This window comes from Amaranthus tricolor, chromosome 8, assembly GCF_026212465.1.
Source record: "Amaranthus tricolor cultivar Red isolate AtriRed21 chromosome 8, ASM2621246v1, whole genome shotgun sequence".
Lineage (NCBI taxonomy): Eukaryota > Viridiplantae > Streptophyta > Magnoliopsida > Caryophyllales > Amaranthaceae > Amaranthus > Amaranthus tricolor.
This window is the reverse complement of record NC_080054.1, coordinates 25,469,152-25,490,698: the sequence shown is the minus strand read 5'-3', so window position 1 is coordinate 25,490,698 and position 21,547 is coordinate 25,469,152. Positions and strand designations below refer to the sequence as shown.

General features: G+C 33.7%; 3 protein-coding genes across 3 annotated transcripts; 2 read left to right on the top strand and 1 right to left on the bottom strand.

The window, feature by feature from the left end:
* Positions 1–4,289, bottom strand: LOC130821064 (6-phosphogluconate dehydrogenase, decarboxylating 1). The gene is made up of 2 exons (XM_057686673.1): positions 3,998–4,289; positions 1–1,700 (listed from the first exon to the last, which is right to left on the bottom strand). The coding sequence occupies exon 2, from the start codon at positions 1,689–1,691 to the stop codon at positions 234–236; it is 1,458 nt and encodes a 485-aa protein (XP_057542656.1). The 5' UTR covers positions 1,692–1,700; positions 3,998–4,289; the 3' UTR covers positions 1–233.
* Positions 4,290–6,973: 2,684 nt separating this feature from the next.
* On the top strand, positions 6,974–14,919 carry LOC130821063 (ceramide synthase 1 LOH3-like). Its single transcript, XM_057686672.1, has 7 exons — positions 6,974–7,319; positions 9,801–10,027; positions 10,111–10,266; positions 13,159–13,344; positions 13,972–14,156; positions 14,438–14,509; positions 14,657–14,919. Exons 1-6 carry the CDS (start codon positions 7,182–7,184, stop codon positions 14,461–14,463), a joined length of 918 nt encoding a protein of 305 aa, XP_057542655.1. The 5' UTR covers positions 6,974–7,181; the 3' UTR covers positions 14,464–14,509; positions 14,657–14,919.
* Positions 14,920–15,941: 1,022 nt separating this feature from the next.
* On the top strand, positions 15,942–20,200 carry LOC130821062 (uncharacterized). The gene is made up of 2 exons (XM_057686671.1): positions 15,942–16,185; positions 19,122–20,200. The coding sequence occupies exon 2, from the start codon at positions 19,148–19,150 to the stop codon at positions 19,946–19,948; it is 801 nt and encodes a 266-aa protein (XP_057542654.1). The 5' UTR covers positions 15,942–16,185; positions 19,122–19,147; the 3' UTR covers positions 19,949–20,200.
* Positions 20,201–21,547: the final 1,347 nt, after the last annotated feature.

Sequence of the window (21,547 nt, the reverse complement as noted above, 5' to 3'; positions counted from 1 at the left end):
TAATGCAGAATGATAAAGGAATTCAACTAGTAAGTGTTCGGTCCCATGAGCAATTACAAAGAAAAACACAGCTATCCCTCAAATGATCGGGATGGAAATCTCGTCACTAGATATTAAACATCGTCTCTAACAGATAAATTAAGTGCACAAAGGGAGCGGCCCAAACTTGGTGGCCACAAGTCGTTTATTTTATTAAACGCTGTTTTGACGAGAATCATAAAGCACAACTCAACTTACATTTTGGATTGCTTAGCGAGTTTGAACCATTCGGTATGGAAAGAACCAGACATATCAACCCTTTCATAGGTGTGAGCTCCAAAATAATCTCGTTGGGCCTGCACTAAATTAGCAGGCAGTCGTTCCCTCCTATAAGAATCAAAATAAGCAAGGCTGGAGGACATACCGGGGGTGCTGATACCAGAGTTGATGGCAAGGCAGACAACCCTACGCCAAGCAGATTGACGCTCGATCATCTCCTTTGAGAACTCCGGGTCAATAAGGAGGTTTGCAAGGTTCGGATTCCTGTCGTATGCCTTCTTGATGCGGTCCAAAAATATAGCACGGATAATGCACCCACCCTTCCATATCCTAGCGAGCTCTCCAAGTTTCAAGTCCCAACCTTTCTCGACACTCTTTGCACGAATCAAATTCATTCCTTGTGCGTAACTACAAATTTTCGAAGCGTAAAGCGCTTGCCTAACATCATCAATCAATTTCTTCTTATCGACTTGTGGGTCCACGAAGATATCCTCAACCCCAACAGCGTTGAAGACTTTCGAAGCTTCAACTCTTTCGTCTTTCAGACCACTGAGAAATCTCGAGTCCAAAGACGCTGCAATTGTTGGGGCAGCAACAGATAAATCAGCAGCTTGCTGAACTGTCCATTTTCCGGTACCCTTCATGCCAGTTTTATCTAAGACTTTATCTACCAAATATCCTTCATCTTTGTCATCCTTAATTCCAAAAATATCCGCTGTAATCTCAATCAAGAAGCTAAGAAGCTCTCCTCGGTTCCACTCTGCAAAAACTTCCTTCAATTCTTCGTTAGAAAGCTTTCCGACTGATTTTAGCACATCATAAGCCTCTGCAATCAACTGCATATCACCATATTCAATTCCGTTGTGAACCATCTTAACAAAGTTTCCAGAGCCTCCTTTGCCAATATATGTTACACAAGGGCCACTGTCGGGTACTTGAGCTGCTACCTTAAGAAGAATATCCTCGATGTTCTTGTAAGCATCGAAAGAACCACCAGGCATCAAGGAGGGTCCATTTCTTGCACCCTCTTCACCACCCGAGACTCCCATTCCAAGGTAGAGGAGTCCCTTTTCAGCCATTGCTTTCTCTCTTCTCTCGGTATTTTCATACCACTCGTTACCACCATCAATGATGCAGTCTCCTTTTTCCATATAGACAGACAAAGTTTTGATGGTATCATCAACTGGAGCCCCAGCCTTAACAAGCATAATTATGACGCGGGGTTTTTGGATTGAATTGACAAAGGATTCAGGGTCATGAAAGCCATAGAGAGGCAGGTTCCCTTCTTGTTTGGCTCGTTCGACAGTCTCATCAACCTTTGATGTAGTCCGGTTGTAAACAGAAATAGGGAAGCCTTTTTCAGCAATGTTAAGGGCAAGATTCTGACCCATAACTGCTAGACCAGCTAGACCGATTCTTGTTGGAGGAGACATCTTATAAACCTGTTAGAAATAAAAAAAATAATGTGCTAGATAAGTCCCAATTGTATACATACTGCTAAAATCTTTCATCCCTACAAATCTCGCTCCTGCCTTTCCCTCCATTTCTTTCTATCCAAATAGACTCTTGAAGATTTATGCTCATGTCTTGGAAGAGTGCAAGCCAACATATAGCGAAAGCCAACCATAATGATATGACTTCCTAAAACCAACCAAACACCTTACATATAGCGAAACTAATCAAAAACCAACCGAACTTATAACAAAAATGATCCCTGCAATCCCTCAAAATCCCTCCCTGTCCTTTCCCCTCATAATTTAACTCTTGCTATGACTTACAAAAATCAACCAAACACCTTATATGGAAGCAAAACACCCTTCTATCCATACATATAGCGAAATCATATTGAGATTAATCAATTGCAGCAAGGAATTTGATCAATTCCATGTTATGGGATTTAAAAGGAAAACTAGAGTAAAGAGGAACATATAAACAATCAAACAACCACCACAAGAGAGAGTAAGAGCAACACATTATGTATGGAAAACTTAGTTGTGCTTCTTCAACCAACAAAAGCTTTTTCACTAATGTAATCCAACAATTACAATCACCAAGAGGTTAGAAACTCTATTTTTGCTCTCTATAATCCTCGCACTATGGGTGACCAAACTAAGGCCTCAAATGGTCAAACTGCCTTCTCACTCTCTTTAGAGTTTCTCTTAAAGGCGTTGTATTGATTTTCCTCTCCGTTTGGTCTTTTAAAGGCCCTCACAAGACTTGGGGTTTTCAACAAACCCCCTTCGCGAACACTCAAAACAAAACAGAATGCTTTGATACAAATTGTGTTGGGATGAGTTATCCCACATCGATAAATTAAAAATGGTGTGCACGCTTTATAAGCTATTAGAGACCTTCTTCCCATAGCCATATGGTTTTGGGATGGTATATATCTCCTTGGCTTATGATTGTGTGCACTTGTGTTCCCCCGTTAATATGCTGGCATTCACGATAAGTCCAGCCTAATTTAACATGGTATCAGAGCCGATGGTTCGATCAACAATTTAAAAAATGGTAGGTTCGAAAAAGAATGGTGTTCCTACCCTAATTGATTACTCCCACATGCGAACTTGACGGGGGTTCGCATGTGAGGGGGGGTGTTGGGATGAGTTATCCCACATCGATAAATTAAAAATGGTGTGCACGCTTTATAAGCTATTAGAGACCTTCTTCCCATAGCCATATGGTTTTGGGATGGTATATATCTCCTTGGCTTATGATTGTGTGCACTTGTGTTCCCCCGTTAATATGCTGGCATTCACGATAAGTCCAGCCTAATTTAACAAATTGCTCATCCAAGCACTTCCCTTTAGCTTCTACTTCACTTCCTTTGGTTGATCATCATCGGAGATCCCCTTGCTTCCACGGAATGTGGCGCTAAATCAACATTACGGAGCCATATACACTAACAAAATTCATGAGAAAACACATTACCTGATCCCTGTACACAGATTGAATATTAACAGAACATAACTTTGGGAAGATGCCATCAATAATCTAATCAAACCACCAGAAGAGTTCACTTTTTTCTCTAGAAAGTAAATTAGACAAACGTGACCAACTTTTTTCAGGCTAATCAAGATTAAAGAGGACAAATCAAACCAACTAACACCCATAGAGTAAAAACAAGGCCACATAACATCGCATTAGCCGCGTTGTAAAGGTTTTCAAAATAAATGAATCGATATTTCCCGCGTTGTAAAGGCGTAAAAAAACTGCATTTTGGGTAGTATCAAAGGATATCTTATGGTTTCGAGTCTTTCGACTGATATTTAGGTGCTAAGATAACCGCATCAGTCCTGTTACCACATTTCCATTTCATTACGGCATTTTTACACAATGCTAACACCTCTGTCCTTCATTGACATTTCATTTTACTTCTCTCAAGCCTAACAACTACTCCCTCCATCTCAATAATTGTCAAATTGGCACTATAATCAGAACTACTAATGTGACAGCTAAATCATCCACAGATCCGTTCTGATCCTGCAAACTAAACTGATCAATATAACTCTACAAACTGATCATGCAACAAGTAAAATGAAACAAATAGAAAAAGCAAGATGGATCGGAAGCTGCAAAAGAATAAACAAAAAACCCACTAACTAAACAATCAAAATATGATCATCCAACAAATTACAAGAAAAAGGGAACAATCTTTGATTGAAATAACATCAAACCAACAAAAAATAAGTGTAGGAACATATACATATAAATACTAAGAACAGAGAAAAATGTATACCTGAAAAATGGTGGGTGAAAACTGAACTAAATGGGGCACAGAAGAAATAAAGATGTGGGTTTTATGTGAAGTTCAAGGATCTAAAAAGAGGGATGAAGAGTGATTTCCCTCTTTCGTCTTCTATGAGAAGCAGATCAAAATTGGCTAACACCAACTATCCTTGGTCAGTTAGTCCCTACTTAAAATTTGAGGACTAATAAGGAGCCTAAAACATCTCACCAACCAATCACCTACCCACATTTCGCATAATGCCCCTCTTCTTCATTCTTTTTTCAATTGAGGGGTTGAGACTTTTTTTCATTTATTTATGATTTATAATCATAATGATGATAAAATTAAGTCTCGTGAAAAATATCTTACCCTTTCCCTTGACATTTTTCGTTAGACATTTTCATAAAAAAAATCAAAATTAAAGATCGGATACCGGATTTTCGGTTTGCAAACTTTTTTTGTCTTTTTTAAAATTATTTTACGTTTTTTTTTCACATAAATATTTAATTTCACGTTGCTTTCCTTTTAAATCAAGCTTATTTTTTAAATTTTGAATTTGAATACAAATCATTTTGAAAATATGGTTGACTTTTCAAAAGTCTAAATTAATTAACAATAAATTAATTATACAATTTACTTATAATTGAGTATTGTACATATTATTAAATTTAACAACCTAAATTTATTTTATGAAAAAATATTTATTTATTTTAAAAAGAAAAATAAAAATAATAAAAAATTAGAAAATCGGATATCGGCATACCCGATTTTGCCAATATTCTAATCCGTTTCCGCTTTTTAAACTGGATACCTGGTCCGAATTACTCGATTTTCAAAAACCAGATAATTTATCCGATTATTAAAACTGAATATTCCAAATCGGATACTTTTAGACACCCCTAGACATACCCCTCCTAAGTCCCAAGTCACGGCCCATGTCGAATTCACTCTTGTCAAACACTCTCTAAAAAGTATTTGGTGATTCTAATTCCCTTTATTATATTCTATTTTTGTTTTGATTTTTTGAAATTCAAGTATAGGCTAGAAAATCATTATTAGCTCGCCTTCGTCTCTTTGAAATTGTTAGTAGTAGTCACATTTCTAACAAGAAAGTGAAGGAACCAATTTAATCAAATGTCTAAATGAATGGTTCAAGCTTTGAGCTATGTTATATTGCACTTTATTATACCCTTTACATGAAAGTCTTTTGGGTTAAAAGTGTAAATGCAACACATGATCTCATAATACATTGTACTAAATATTCCACTTGAATAATAAGAGTTGATAAAATCTGAACTTGTGACTTTTTTTAAAGAATTAAATTAACCAAAAGTTTAGCGATGATGATGATGCTTCGAAATATGTTAATACTCCCTATGTTCAATGAATTTTGTTGCATTTTCCTTTTTAGTATGTCACGTGGATTATGCTTTATTTCTTTATTGACTATGACCCACACTTATTTTTTAATTTTCAACTGTATTTAATTTTATCCCTTTATCACATCTACACATTTCTCTCACTTTCCCTATAAAACATCTATTTTTCTCATTTGTCTTATTGCTCACAACTTGTATTTGCAACAAAAATTAGAGGTAAGACATAGAGAGATACTACATCACTTCCCTTTACAACATGTTAATATCAATAACAATTTGAAATAGACTGAGCACGAGGAGCCAAGGAATTTATCATTCCCATATAACTCTTTGTCACAAACATAAAAAAAAAAAAAAGAAAACTCTCCTATAATTTCATAATTATATGAGAAATTTGCAAAGAAATACTTATTAAAGCCTTTTTTTTTTGTAAAGAAACACATTTTATAATTTTTTTTATAAAATACACCTTTTAAGAGACTTTTTATTAAAAAAACACCTTAAATCAGTTTCCGGTGACTTTTGTCAACTTTCAAACGTTGACTTTTGAGCTCAAATGGCATAGTCAACGCCTGAAAGTTGACAAAAGTCACCGGAAACTGATTTAAGGTGTTTTTTTAATAAAAAGTCTCTTAAAAGGTGTTTTTTTACAAAAAAAAATTATAAAAGATGTTTCTTTACAAAAAAGAGGTTTTAAAAAGTGTTTCTTTACAAATTTCCTTGATTACATAATTTCTTTCTAGAATGGGATATACCTTTGTGTCTTGTTGCATTTGTCAAATAGATAAAATTTGAACATATAAAAAATTGAATAAAAATGAATAAAAAACAAAATGTGGATAAATTCTTTTTAACAGCGCATCTCATATGCATCCGTCTTAATATTAGGACGTCGCATATGAGACATAACCATACTTATTAAAATTGGTCATAAACTTGTTAAAAATTGAACACATACTTAATAAAATTTGTGTTAAATAAAAATCACATGACCATACTTATTAAAAACTGGTCACATACTTATTAAAAAATTGGACGCATATTTATTAAAATTGATCCCATACTTATTAAAATATGATCACATACTTTTTAAAAATCACATAAACAATTACGTTATTCATATACAATTTAAATTGGTCACATACTTATAACAATTAGTTACATACTTGTTAAAATGTGATCACATACTCCTTGATAATCACAAAATCAATTACGTTGGTCACATACGACTTAAAATTGATCGCATACTTATTAAAATTGGTCACATACTTGTTAAAATGTGATCACATACATTTAAAAAAAAATCACATAATCCAAAATCATTAAAATGGATCACATACTTATTAAAATTAGTCACATACTTATTAAAATTGGTCACATACTTATTAAAATGTGATTACATACTTATTAAAACATACAAATGCAAAAGAACTTTGCTTTGGGCTATCTTGTTGGATTCTAAATATGAATTTGGGTTTTTTAAAAATGTGTGTTGGGCAAGATAAAAAAAATGTATAACTACTTTTTTGAGAGATCGCCTCAAAAAAAATAAAATAACGGACCAAGATGAAAAACCACCCAATTACGCAATGATTATACAAGTTTTGCCATAAAAAATTGTAAGTTGCCAAACGACTTGAGAAGTTGAGAATAAATAGTCAGCATCTCTGTGAGCGCAGCCACTTCTTTCCGTTGTTTATCGAAATATCGATCGATCCAGAGAAAGAATAACAGAGTAGTGCAATTTAATGTCTGCTTCTTCAACTTTGATCCCTACTTTCTCTCTCTAATCTATCTTCATAGTATAATTAAACATGGGTTTTATGGATTTTGTGACCTCCATTGATTGGCATCACGAATCTGACCCTTCTTTTCAAGATTTCATTGTCATCCCTATTTTTGCTCTTTTCTTCCCTTCTGTTCGTTTCTTCTTGGATAGATGTGTATTTGAGGTATTACTTTTACTTCTACTTTCTCTTCTTAATTTGCTTTTAATTCATATTTCTGATTTTGATTTACAGTAAGAATTCCAACAATTTATTGGTTTAATGTATATTTGTTTTGCTGAAATTAGTGGGAAGTATCTAGTGGTTATAAATTATTGTTCTAAAGTCATTGGTAATTTGAAAAGCTTGTTTTTTTGGTTAACAATATCTCTAATCAAGTAAATTTTGGTAGTGATTCTGTTAGTTATAAAAAGGATTGGCATTTGGATTATAATAATTTTAGTTGGATTTATTAACTTTTGCTACAGAAGGGTCAATTCGAAATAACTTTTTGCTATCGCTAGCAATGCTATTGTTAGTGTATATTAGATCCCATAAACTCGTCAAGATATTGGGGTGATGAAATATTGTTGTTGTTGTACTTGAGAAAAAACTGTTGGTGTAATGAGTATTGCTCAGTTGAATTATGCAATCTATCCTATATTATACTTTTAGTATTGAGTACTTTATATATTTGCTTTAGGTGGATGGCTATGTAAGCAATCATGTCTTTTTCTTTTCTGTTTGTTGCATTGTATGTGTGTCTCAGAGGACGCATTGCTGGGTTTTTTTGGTAGGATCATGTGTCATCACAATAGTGATTTCTTTCCTATTTAGTTTTATGAATGGTATTCTTAATTAATGTATAAGCTTCTTAGCATCCTTCGATGGCAAACGCTTGTAATTCTTTACATATTTTCATTACTAATCGTAGAATCGTGAAATCTCTATAATCTAGATAGCATGTGTGATAATGAAATTGACCATTAGAGCTACTCCACCATCCAATACGCCTTATTTAAATTCCATTACATCTGCAACTTTGATATTTCACAGACACATCTAACTCAACCTAAGCGCCTTTTCAACCCTTATCCATGGTACAAAAATGTGATTTGGTTGCAAGTGATAACTGTTGCGAAATATCTTTTGCAGTATGTGGATGGTTTTGGGTTTTCTTGGCATATATTTCTAGTTGCGATAAGCTAAAAACCTTTTACAATACTATTGCGATACAATGGTGACGTAGGCGGTATTTTGCATTATTTACTTGTCTTTATTAAATGAGGATCCTCTTAAAGGCCCAACCTCAAATCCATATTGTAGCACATGTTTAATAGTAGTTCTGTAGTTTTTCTTGAATCCTAGAGGCACGGAATACAAAGAGGTCTTTCAACTTTGTGCTTTAATGGACGTTTCCTTTAATACTTGAATGGGTTGTTTGGCACATGGAATTTCAGGAAGGGAATGAGACATTGGCCTAAAATAAAGGCCAAGTCTTTGTTTGTTTAAAGGGAATGTGAATAAAAAATGAGAAAGTCCCTAAGATAAGTCTGGAGGGGGGCAGGTAATTTAGATGAGACTATTATCTTCAAAGTCTCATCGTAAAAGTCTCATACTCACAAGTCCAATTCTCTTGTGCTAAACACCCCTGAAATGTTCTATAACCAGGATATATATGTACAATGATTTTACATGTATTGCAACCATTTATATGTAAAATAAGTTCGAATAAATTGCAATTATTATTTGTTGTAGATTAGGATTAGATAGGTCGAATAGACTTTTTTTTATCTTACCAACGATCTTTCGCGTTGATTTTTTTCTAGCCGACCTTATATGCTAGGAATAAGACTTCGTCATTGTTGTGTGTTGGTGTATTCTAGCTCATCAATTTATAAAATGGAATGGAGCGATAACATATACTTACTAATCTAATCAAATTCAGGGTTTGTAGTAGATATTTAGAAAAGAGAGGCTCAAAGGGGTTCTTGGCTCTTAAGTTATCTATATTGTAGCCATCCTACATTAAGTGAGGAAGGAATGAATGTAATAGAAGTAGCCATCCTTTAGATAATACACATGTGTTGCACGTAAGATCTTTCTCTAGTATACTATATTTCATATCTTGTTCTTAGAAAGGTATAAGGCAATCAAATTGGGGTTTGAATGGGTACACCTTACTTGTGGCATTCCCCTTATGTCCAACATTCTCCAGACGCATCAATTGTATCTCCATCTAATTTTGCGGGATTTCTGTTTTATTACTCACTTTTTGTCAATTAGAAGCTTCATTTATTTTCAAAATCCTCATGCCTTTATATCGTTTTTCAAATAACTTTTATAGGGAATGTTGTTATACGTATTGGCTACTTATAGACGGAGAACAAAACAATATCTGATGCCAGGTTCAGATGACCATTTTTTGGTGGTAGAACGTAGACACATGATCAATCATAGATTCTGGTATCATGGATAGTTATTTTTTGTGTTTTTAGATAGTGACTAGTAGGAGCTTTGTACTTTTGTTTTTGTCAGTTTTGAGTTAAGTTTGTAGAATATGGAGCTTGATTGAGTTTTTATCTATTGAAGGCCTTCTTTCCTCTATATCATTTATTTTCATTGATAATCCTGTAGGTAGTACTGATTTGTTACTATTTGGTGCAGAAAATTGGAAAGAGATTGATTTTTGGAAAGAACTATCAGTTAAATGATGATGATGTTGATGCGAAAAAGAAGGTTAGAAAGTTCAAGGAATCAGCTTGGAAATGTGTGTACTATCTGTCTGCTGAAATTCTTGCTCTTTCTGTAACTTATAATGAGCCTTGGTTCACCAATACGAAATATTTTTGGGTGGGACCTGGAGATCAGGTCTGGCCTGATCAGAAAGTGAAGTAAGATGCTAGACATTGTCTTCAATTTTCAATTCTGTGCTTCAATCCAAAGTATTCAGCTGTATAAAAAATCTCTTATGCAGGATGAAGTTGAAAGGCCTCTATATGTATGCTGCTGGGTTCTATACATACTCGATCTTTGCCCTTATTTTTTGGGAAACAAGGCGTTCTGATTTTGGCGTTTCCATGGGCCATCATGTTGCAACTTTCATTCTTATAGTTCTGTCTTACTTATTCAGGTTTGTTTTTCGATTGCATTTACTATTTAACAACTCGTTAAATTACTCCCCCATCTATTGTTGATCTCCTTTGAAAATGATACTATATTAGAGATCAAACAACGTGTTTCAATCTCTAATATCACCAAGATCGAGTGTATGAAGTCTTGTGATGAACAAATTACACTATCAATGAAAACAATGTTTGTAGGAGAAAATAATGCAATAAAAATGACATAAAGATTTAACGAGGTTCACCCAATTTAGGCTACGTCCTCCGGTGTGTAGTATCTCACTTATATTATCACAAAGGAGTTTAAAGAACTCCAAATTGGAGAATTACAATAGAGAAGAGATTAGGCTAGTGTTTGGCTTAGGGTGTATTTTTGTGGATGATTTACAATGGCATATCAAACTCCTATTTATAGGGGAGTTTACATTTAATGAGATTCAACACTTAAAGCTAGAATGAGTGGTATAATAAACAGCTCTTGAATGCAAAACATTTTCACAAAACAGAATCTCATGTGACCTGCTAGGCTGCTCGTTCGAGCCTCCTTGGTGCTCGTTCGAGCAGCTTCAATTTCCAGCTTCTGTGTTGCTGCTGTCAGGTGCTCATTCGAGCCATTCATGTGCTTGTTCGAGCACTACATCTTCGAACCCACTGACTTCTCTTGATGCTTTTGCTCATTCAAGGCATGTAGCTATCTTGGATGCCTCGTTCAAGGCATCTATTGCTGAACCATAACCTCTTACGATTCTTCATTAAATCTCATTCATCATGCCAACTTAATTCATCTTCATTATACCCATGTTTAAGTGCATTCATCAACACACCATTTACTCTATGCATTGATCACCATCATAAACACCATATTAAGTTATACACTTAATCAAACATTAATTTTTTCATGAGATACCATCTCTATGTACTCACATAATGCATGACTTGATTGTGCACTCAAGTCACCATTAACATTAACATCCTCATCTTGAACTAGAATGTTTAGTTGTTTATCCTTGTCATACTTTACCATACTAAGATCGTCTTTAAATTTATGTCTCCTTTCAGCTATCTTAAGTTCTTGATAACCTTCTCTTGAGTCCAACTTGTTATATACTTTTTCATAATCTTTTAATAATGACTCACATATTGCTTATTTTTGTCTTCATTGGAACCTTTATTTGCTCATTTCACCATGTTACGTCTTTTTTCACTACCATATCACACGTTGATTCTCCTAGACTACCCTTAACCGTATCCGTATGAGTGCTATAATTCTTCATTTTTGTCTTAAGTTAAATCCACTTCTTTCGTTGTCCAATTAGCTTCTTTAGCAATTCTTCCAACAAACATTTTAACATTCCCTCTTTTAGTTTTCTCCATTTGATTCTTCCTTGTCTTGTACGGGCATGATTGCATATGAACATATATTTGTGTAGGGTGACTACAGTTTCACCTAATATGACCTTATCTTTCCTATCATTTCATGCAGTAAGAGGTTCCATGTCGTCATCAAATGATTTTTACATTTGTTAAGTACACAATGTACAAAACTCAAATTATACTCTCCCTCCTTTATTCTTGTTCTATATCCAAAACCTTTGTGTCTGCATGACATAAATTTGTGCAACACAATTCCACCAATGTTCAATTAAAAAAATAAATAAATAAATAAAATTCGACCAATGTTCAAATTTTTTGATGTTCAGATAATTTGCACCAGACAATCTAAACTCCTCCCATAATTTTGTTTAGAGTGCTTCCTCTGGTGCCACTTTGGGTGCACATGCACTAATGGCACTCAATATATCTTTCCATACACAAGCTTCACCTTCATAATTCTTTCATTTACACTAACTCTATCACCCTAAGAAATGTTTGTTTGTTTAATGGGCTAAATTAAACAATTATGGTTTTGGATCATTAAGAACAAAGGGATGTGAAATATTGCTCCAACTATCGAGGAATAACACTCATGAGCCCTACCACATATGTATGAGAAAAAGTGATACAATTGCGTTTATAGGGATGCTTAATATAACCAATTCGTGTTCTTCAATCCACACGAAGTTTAAATCTTTAATATCAGACCTAATTTACCATCATGAATTTTTTGAAAACTTACAATTTGGAACCAAGATTACAACCTCTAAATCAAACTCAACCCATGCCCCATATTGTTGTTGGTAACAATTGATGAGAAATTTGCGAAAAGGTTATGAAACTTTTGTTGATGGGATCTAAAAGATTAGAATTTGCAATTAGCATTATATAAAATTTTATCGATTAATTGTTAAGCATTGAAGTAAGAATGTTATTGTGTATCAAGATTCACTGGACTTGCACTTAGTTCAGTTTATGTCAAATTTAAAATTTATGTAACTAAAGAATTGTAGGTCATTTGATTAGTTTTGTTAAGATAAGAATGATATTTAAATTATGCCCGTTAAATAAGGGTAGTTATGTGCAAATACTCCTTTGATGTTGTAGATGTTCATCATATATTAAGATATACTGGACTTGCACTTAGTTCAATTCATGAGATGCTTATTGCTTAGTATGCTTACTGAAAATTTTACATTTTTATTTTCCTAGTGTCATTTTTTTTTATCATAAATGTTTATTTCTTAGATTTCCGATCATAATGAACTATGAAAAGGACTTCTTGAATCATGTTCCCTTCTTAACGTGAAGATTCAAATGATGCTTTCTATCAAGGATCAATTGAAAATAACCTCTCTGTTATTACAAACATAATGCTGCGTACATCTGAACCCTCCCAACCCGTGCTAGTTGGGGGAGTTACTTGATGACATTGGGTAATAAAATGTTTTGTTAAATATATGTTATTTTGATGGCAATATGAGTGACTTCAAAAAATTCCGATTGTAACATATTGATGTATACAGGTTTGCTCGTGTTGGTTCAGTGGTTTTAGCTGTTCATGATGCTAGCGACGTATTTCTTGAGATAGGAAAGATGTCCAAATACAGTGGCTTTGAGGCAGTTGCCAGCATATCTTTCGTCCTCTTTGTAATATCATGGATCGTGCTTCGCCTTACTTACTACCCATTTTGGATCCTTTGGAGTACCAGGTTAGTTTTTGTTGCTTAATCTATATTATTACTAACTTAATAAACCCTTGATTCAATAATATTGGTTAAGTTCCAATTGTATTGGCATTCCATCTGTAGAAACTATAAAGAAGCCATGGCATTCTATATCTGAAAGTTTTGCTGTCTCTATTTGCTCCGCATCTGTAAATATGCTTTTTTGGTTACATCTCCAATTATCTTTTTGTTGAGGTGTAACATACTTGGTTTGAGCTCTGATTCTAGACTGAAGTCACCATATCCCTTCTCAATGTGAGAGACTCTTAGCATGTGATTTTCCATCCCGAGATCACACCACTATTAATGGCTCCACGTAAACCTCATTTACTCCCAAGTATCCACCCACCTAACCAGTAATCAAGCCATTATTTCATCTTTGTTATAAAATTTCTGAATACTCTAAAATACTACTCACTATCTCACAAATGTTTTATAAAGGTCGTATATCTCGGCCATCCTGGACTTACACGTTGCTGTTTCTGGGTTATTTAAAAAAAATAAATAACTATAGTAGTGGTGGCTCTTGCTGTTTTAGTTTTTCTTGTTTCTTAATCTTTGATTGCCTTTTCCCCTCCTGGCTGACTATTTGCTTTCTGTTTTGTATGGCAGTTATGAAGTTATCCTGACACTTGATAAGGAAAAACACCCTATTGATGGACCTATCTATTACTACTTGTTTAATACCCTATTGTACTGCTTACTTGTTCTTCATATTTATTGGTGGGTGCTCATGTATCGGATGCTTGTGAAGCAAATCCAAGCTAGAGGTCAGCTGAGTGACGATGTTCGTTCAGGTAGTTCTTGCAGGATTTCTTTATTATATTTTCTTCTTTCTCTTGAAGAATGCTTGGCCTAAATTTTATTTCTGCAGTAGTATTTCAGTTGTTTCTATTCTATGTACATTTCAAAATGTTGAGCAAAATTACAATCATGGATCACCTTAGTCTGCTGTTCTACTTCTCACCTTTTTATTTCGTTATTTTTATGATCATCTCGTGCTCCTTTGGATCTGACAGCATCTTGAGCACAATTTCAATTATGTATCTTTCTTATGATTTATATTTTTGGTTTTCAGATTCTGAAGATGAACATGAAGATTAAACTTCGTTGGACCAGAATTAACAGCCGATGCTGCAGACGTTTTCATGTACACTTTCTCGTCCTATACTCCTATCCCTTAAAGCCTTTATTATTTCCTCTTTCTTTTCTCTCCATGTTGTGGCTGTGGACATTACTCAAAAACCTTGATTAGAGTACTTTTTTCGTACGTAATACTTGAGGAGTTACTTTTCAGGTACAGAACAACGAAAGATTTGGCGAGGCGACGGATCAAACAAAGCAATCACTGATATGAATGGAGTTTGGACATTTATTGTATGATTTGGGGTTTGAAAGGCACCTGAGTTGTACTCTTATGATTTATAGACATTAGCAATTCATTTCAATTTTTTTTTCAGTGTATGTTTCTCCATAACATCTGTGGGAGTTAAGCAAGTGTAATTGTTGAAAAATGAACCAAAGAGTAAAGACAAACAAGAAAATCTTATTGATACTGTGTCTTGATCATACATTCATTACCCCTACACAAAGGATGGATAAAGAAGCTATATATAGAGCTGGGATACATTTTGGATTAACAAACTAACCATAGCATAACAAACTGACTTGACTACAGTTAGTTATAACTGATATCCTAACAACCTAACTAAACTAATATAGCACGTGATTGGAGCATGCTTCCAGAGAGAAGAAGAGGCTGCTAGCTTCAAGTTTTGTTGCTGACCCTTCTGCACAGCTTCTTGATAATGTTGGTCCAAGACTGAAGGCTGATTGTTCTGTGCTGCTGATTCTTCTGTGCTGTGCTAATCCTTTTCTTCTTTAACCATGATCAATGGACTCATGAGTCTCAACAGTAATATATTATCTCTTTTTTGATGGGGTTTGGGGGCATTGTTCTTCAGAGGCACTTGACTGTAATGTACTAAGAGTATCACGTTTGGCTTAAAATGTTTGCACCTGTGACTCATTTGCCTTTGAACAAACAGATCTTAATCTACGGATTCACGGATTTGAGTTGGGTTCAGGATCTATTGTCTAACAATTAGCTAGTGTTCCAAATGCGGGTAAATATTGGTAAAGCTTTGTGCTACTTGACCTTTTTTATACTTTTTCAAAATTAAATCGATCTCAGTTTTAGATTTGTGTTTATATTGCGATCATGTTAATTAAAATGAAAAATATATATATTTTTTATTTTTTTGAATAAATTAAAATTAATATTGATTTTAAGTTCAACATTAAAGAGAATTAGTCTTTTTTTATTTTAGTCATTTTGATTTGTGTTCATGTTATGCTGAATTTAAATAAAATGAGAATATGAGATTAAGATATATTTTTATATTAGTAATTTAAAAGACAGAAATTGATTGACATTTCACATTTATGTATCCTACGCGTTTTTATTAATCAAAATTAATCAAAATGGATATTCATATATTGTATTTGTGCTAAGTATGTGTTTCTTTTTATTCAAAATTTAGAAATATGATTTGAGTTTAGAAAATTTTAAAAAAGGGGTAAAAGTTCATTGGAAAAAAAAAAGGGGGCGAACGCATTATTTTTTCATAAACAAGTAGGCAAAAGCTAGTTGAGTTCACTCCCACTTTTCCCCTCCCCCAAGAAATACTCTTTCAGTCTTCCATTAACAAATCACTGTTGCTTCCTTCTCTATTCTAAGTCTGCCAACCGTCTTTTTTGCATTCTCATCTCTATCTCTACCTCTATCGTTCACCTACGGTACTTAAAGATCTTCCTTTGATTCAGGTATTCTAGCTTTTGAATCTTTTTCCTTTGCTGTTAATAAGAGCAATTGCATACCGTTTTTAAATTTTCGTTTTAAATTACATTAACATCATTCAGATTGTTTCAATCTTAAGTTTAAGGGTTTAGTTTGGATGCAATTGTTTATTATTTGTAATGCTTTTTGTTGTAGTTTTTGGGTGTTTTCTTAAATGGTCAAGAATGTGTTTATATAAATGGGTTTTTTCTAATAGTGGTAAGAGTAATTATTTGAAATTTCGTGTATTATCTTGTGAGATTGAATTGTTTGGATGTATTGAGGACCATTTTTTTGATAAAGATACGCCTGAAATACTGGTTTCACTGGAACGAGACTTTGATCTAAATTGGGTGTTTTTCTTGAAATACTGATAGAATTTTTATGGTCATACATAATTCAAATATTGAATAGAGCAAGGGGAAATTAGGAGAATGGTCTTTCTCTTCCCTTTTACTCTGAATAGAGAATACTTTATTCATTCTCAGTGTGAGGTTAGGTTTATGTAAATGTTATATTTCCGATTTCCAAACATTCAGCTGAGTACGTTAGTAAAGTGGATATATGTGGATTTTACTACTACTAGAATGACTCATTGAATCATGGTCTCTTCTTATTTATGTGAAGGTGTGCAACTGATGTTTGTTCTCCGGAGTCAATCGGAAACAACCTCTTTGTTATCATTGACTAGAGTAAGGTTGTGTACATTTGAGTTACCAAACCTTGCCTAGGTGGGAGCCAGGTTTTGGAGTAATATAATGTTGTGTAATACTACTAAAATGTTGTTACTATGTTACTACGACACGATGGTGTCATAGTAATAACCTTCAGGTCTAGAATGTTGATCAAATTACAACTATTTATTAGTTTCAGGGATTGATGGGTAGATGTGGATATGCAATTGTCAACTAGTTTGCAAAAACACTCTTTTTCCCAAGAGATGCTCTAATCTTTTGGTTTGGAAGGTGTACAATCATTTAAGATATATGACATTAGATAGCTTCCTTTGCTTCTTTAAGGAGTATTTCTTGTAGATATGAGCACTCTTAGAATTGATGAATACGTCAAGATTAAGGTTTAATGTCCTTAGATTTTATATACGAGCTATGTTTCCTGGACACAAAACATGTGTTGGATTGGCCTTGACACGACTTCCTTGTTATATTATGTTTAATTTTTTATTTTAATGTAAAACAAATAGTAGTACTTGATATATTTAGATTTTTCTTCTTTTATGTTTTTTTTGACACAACTATAATATAAAATAGGAAAACTATACATGGTAACCCTACGATTTTAGAAATTCTATATGGTAGACAAAACATCTAAAATCTACTTGGTAAAAGTTTCTAAGAATCTTTGTCTACAAGATTACAACCTTTGTTAATATTAGGACATCAATGCTCCATTTAGCGTTAGGTTTTTAAAGAGTAAGATGGAAATGCTCAAGAGGGCATGGGAGAAGGGAGAAGATTAACATGGTATCTACCTACTACTACTATTTTTATTTAAAAAACTGATCCTACTCCTAATCAAAAGCCTAAGCAACCCCCTCAAAACTAACTCCTCTTTTCCCTTTTTATACATATTTCGTGGGAGCTTCTACACCCTAAAGGGGATTTTAATTATTGATCCTCTTCATTACCATAGCGCTTCCATATTCTCTTCTTCATTCTCCTAACCATATCAGCAACCCCCAATCAAATTGGAGTTGTTGGAATCTGCGTCATTGTTCATGTAGTTTCCAATAGCAAGACTTCCTGTTGTTTATGCTTATCTTACTCGTTTCATTTGAACTTCATATGCTCTGCTTTGTTGGATCCATAAATTTGGCAGCTGCAATTCTGTTTCAGTGGAGGGAATATTTTTGAGGGAGGGGTATGCTCACAAGTCAATTAAGCATTTAAAATAGGTACTTTACATTTTGGACTAGAAAGACATTTTGTTGTTACACAAGCTCAAGGGTTACTATGTGGATTTCAATTATTTGTTCGTCTACAATGTAAATTTGTTAAATATAATAAGGTTTTTAGTTCCTTTAAAATGTTTAAATTTCTAATTCAATTCTTTATTTTAAAAATAATTAGTAGTTTATACTATACTAAACTTTTACATAAATATATAAATATTGTTGAGTTCATGTCTTTGTCCAAATATTGAACAGCCTCTTGTGTCCCTGAATTCCAAGCTTTGACAAATCCAACTCTCGAACTCGGGTTGCACTCCAACTCTTTGAGTACATATGCTTTCTATATGGAAGCCATAAAACCAGATTGGCTACTGATGATGATGAAAGAGAATTGTAATTTGCAGGCATTAATCAATTTGTTTGATTGAGCTTCATATGGTTTCATGCTTATCCTGACCCTAGCTTGAATTGGTCAGATTTTTGTTTACCTCTTATGTGAAATTAGTCACCCATTAGTGACTCTGATATAAGATTTTGGAATAATATTCTTTTTAAAGGAAATCTCTTGTGTGTTGCAACTGGCAAGAGTTGTTATTTGGGGGTGTTGTTTATAATTAAAATCTTAAGTGCCCTTTTCTTCTAGGTGCTGGCAACATTTTTTTTGTTTAGTTTTTCTTTTCTTATGTCACTCGATTTTCAAATTTCGAATATGCAAAATGAGGATTGGATCAAAAAAAATATATAAAAGAATGTGAAATGTATATAAATTTATTATTTAGCAAAGGTGAATTATCAGTTGGAGTGTTAAAGAAGGTACTATCTTAGTGTATAATTCTCAATATTTCACATACTATGTTTGGCCGATTAAAGCAGGTACTATAACAAAATATAATAGACTACTACTAATATGTTAGTTTGTTTGCTTCATTCGTTGATTGATCAAGTGCTGTGTTTGAGTATGCAATTTAATTTATATTTTGTGCTCAGCTAACTTTGGTATGTTGTGACATACAGAGTGACAATTCCAATTCTCAGAAGGCATGGATGATGTACTGACTGAAATTCCTCCACCTTCTAGATTCTTTGAGGAGGATCTCAACATTTTTACCCCTCCATCTCCTTTGCTTCCGACGCCTTTTATTGTTCTCTCAGATTCTGATACTAACGAAATTCTTCGTCCTTCACTCCTTATCTTTGCCATTTCACCCCCATCTCTTCATATATTTCTTCATATATCCTCTAAAAAACTCATTGGAACACTAATCCTCCCTGAGATATCTTTTTCTGGAAACACCATTGCACCCTCTCTAAAGAACAAATCTTGTGACATATACGCATTGACTGATGCTGAGAAGCTGACCCTTGTTGTGAGTGTCCAATATCAAGTACCCGTGGAGAGATGTCATGCTGTTTCAAAATTGCTTCTCTCTGAAAAGATTGTGCCAGAAAAAGTATTAATTTTCGATTCAGTTCAGATACAAAAATTCCGTGGTAAGCTATCAAGAGATGATACTGTAGCCTACAAGCTGGAGACATCTTTGGAAAGAAAAGGGCTTGGTGAAAGTCCGCTTCTGAAGAACATGGACTACTTCCCATCAGGAAGCGTGGTGGATGGCCTTGCTGCTGCTCTATTGGCTCGATGTCAGATCAGAAATATTCGAGGTAGTTTGTGCGTTTCCTGGCCCGAATTTGGTAAACCAGTGATGCAGTTGGTTAGATCTGTTTTGATGAAGGATGTCTTACCTGATTTTGATTTCACCTCTGCTACTGACTATGAAGACGAGAAGTCGAAATCTGTTTGGCTCAAGGATCCTGTACTTGATTCAGACTTGTACACCTGATAAGGTGAGCTTTATTTAAGTTAGAAATGCTTAAGGGCTCATCTGGAAGGAAATGCTTAGAAGGATAGATGATATAATTTGAACAGTTTTTGAGCTTTAGGATGAAAGGTTTGTTGAAACTACTGTATTGTTAGGATGTATGCACTGACACTGTTATGATTTAATGCTTGATGCTTATGGCTCAATACTTCAGTTAGCACTTAGTATACACACATTTGTTGTGTTTATAAACTACGTTTCTTGTTTTTCTCACGTTGTTTTCCATTTATTTCGTCATCCTTCTTATATTCTCTTCCATCCAAATAAAGTGTAAAAGCATCTTAATATTAGATCCTTTTGAGGTTATTAAATAAGCTTTTTTGATGGAAAATCAAAAAAAAAAAAAATCTTAAAAACTAATTTTCAAACTAAGCGTTTTTATATTTGAGCTTATGGTTAGGCAAGATTTTTCATTTGTTGTTAGCAACAACAAAACAATCTTTATTATAATTTTTATCGTTAAAAAGTATAAAAAATTCATTTGCGATTGCTAAAAGTGAACAAGTCTTCGTAAGATAAGCAATAATGTCGCAACTATTAGAAATTCATAGTCCCTGAAGTTTGTACTGCATGGGGTAGCGATTAGCAACAACAAACAAGTAACAATATTGTTCGTTGTTAGAAATTCCCTAACACTCCCATAAAGCTATACTGTTTTACAACTGACTAATGATGCTAGAGCAAGATTTTCAATCCTTTCTACTTAGATTCTTTGTAGCTCAAATATTATAATATTTACCAAATAAAAATTAATATTTTATGAGATATAATATTTATAGCTTTATGAGTCACGTATAAAAAATATTTATTATCTCGGATGATATGCGATTTGGTGATAAATTTTTAAGGATGTTATTTTAGTTTTGATCTAAGCTTAATTCGGTTTGAAAAAATAATTCGATTTGAGTTTGAGGAAATAAAATGACTCTGAATGTGAATATATAGTTTGACTTAGAATCAAACCTAATTAGTGATGTTTTGATCCAACTGAAGTCATTTTTGTTTCGATCAAACCTCGATATAATATTTCACCATTAAATTTTAATTTATCTGTTTAAATGGCCCAAATAAATTTTAATTTTGTAATAATTATTTAGACTTTATATTATATTTCATATTATAAATTAATAGGGGCTTGAATTGAAAATCCAATGGCCGGCATATTCCGGATACCCAAGTAGCTATAGGGTGTTTAGTTTATGGCTTTTGCCTTAGCCTTTTTTGTTGGCTTTTGGCTTATGACTTATTAGTTGGTCAAACAGCCAAAAACGTATTTGGTAAATAGATTCTAAAGCAGTTAAAAAACTGGCTTTTAAGCTAAAATGAAAAAGTTATTCCACCTAACTTTTTTCGTTGACTTTTGACTTATTGGCCCATTTTTCTCTAATAAACAACCAACAATCAATACTTAAACTTATCAAACATTTCAACAAACAACTAACTTTTTCAGCTAACTTAAAAGCCAACCAAAACAAACAACATTTTCAGCTGGTTAAACAAGTCAACTTAAAAAATCAACCGCCATCAACCAACAGTCAATTGCCAAATACCCCTTATGTT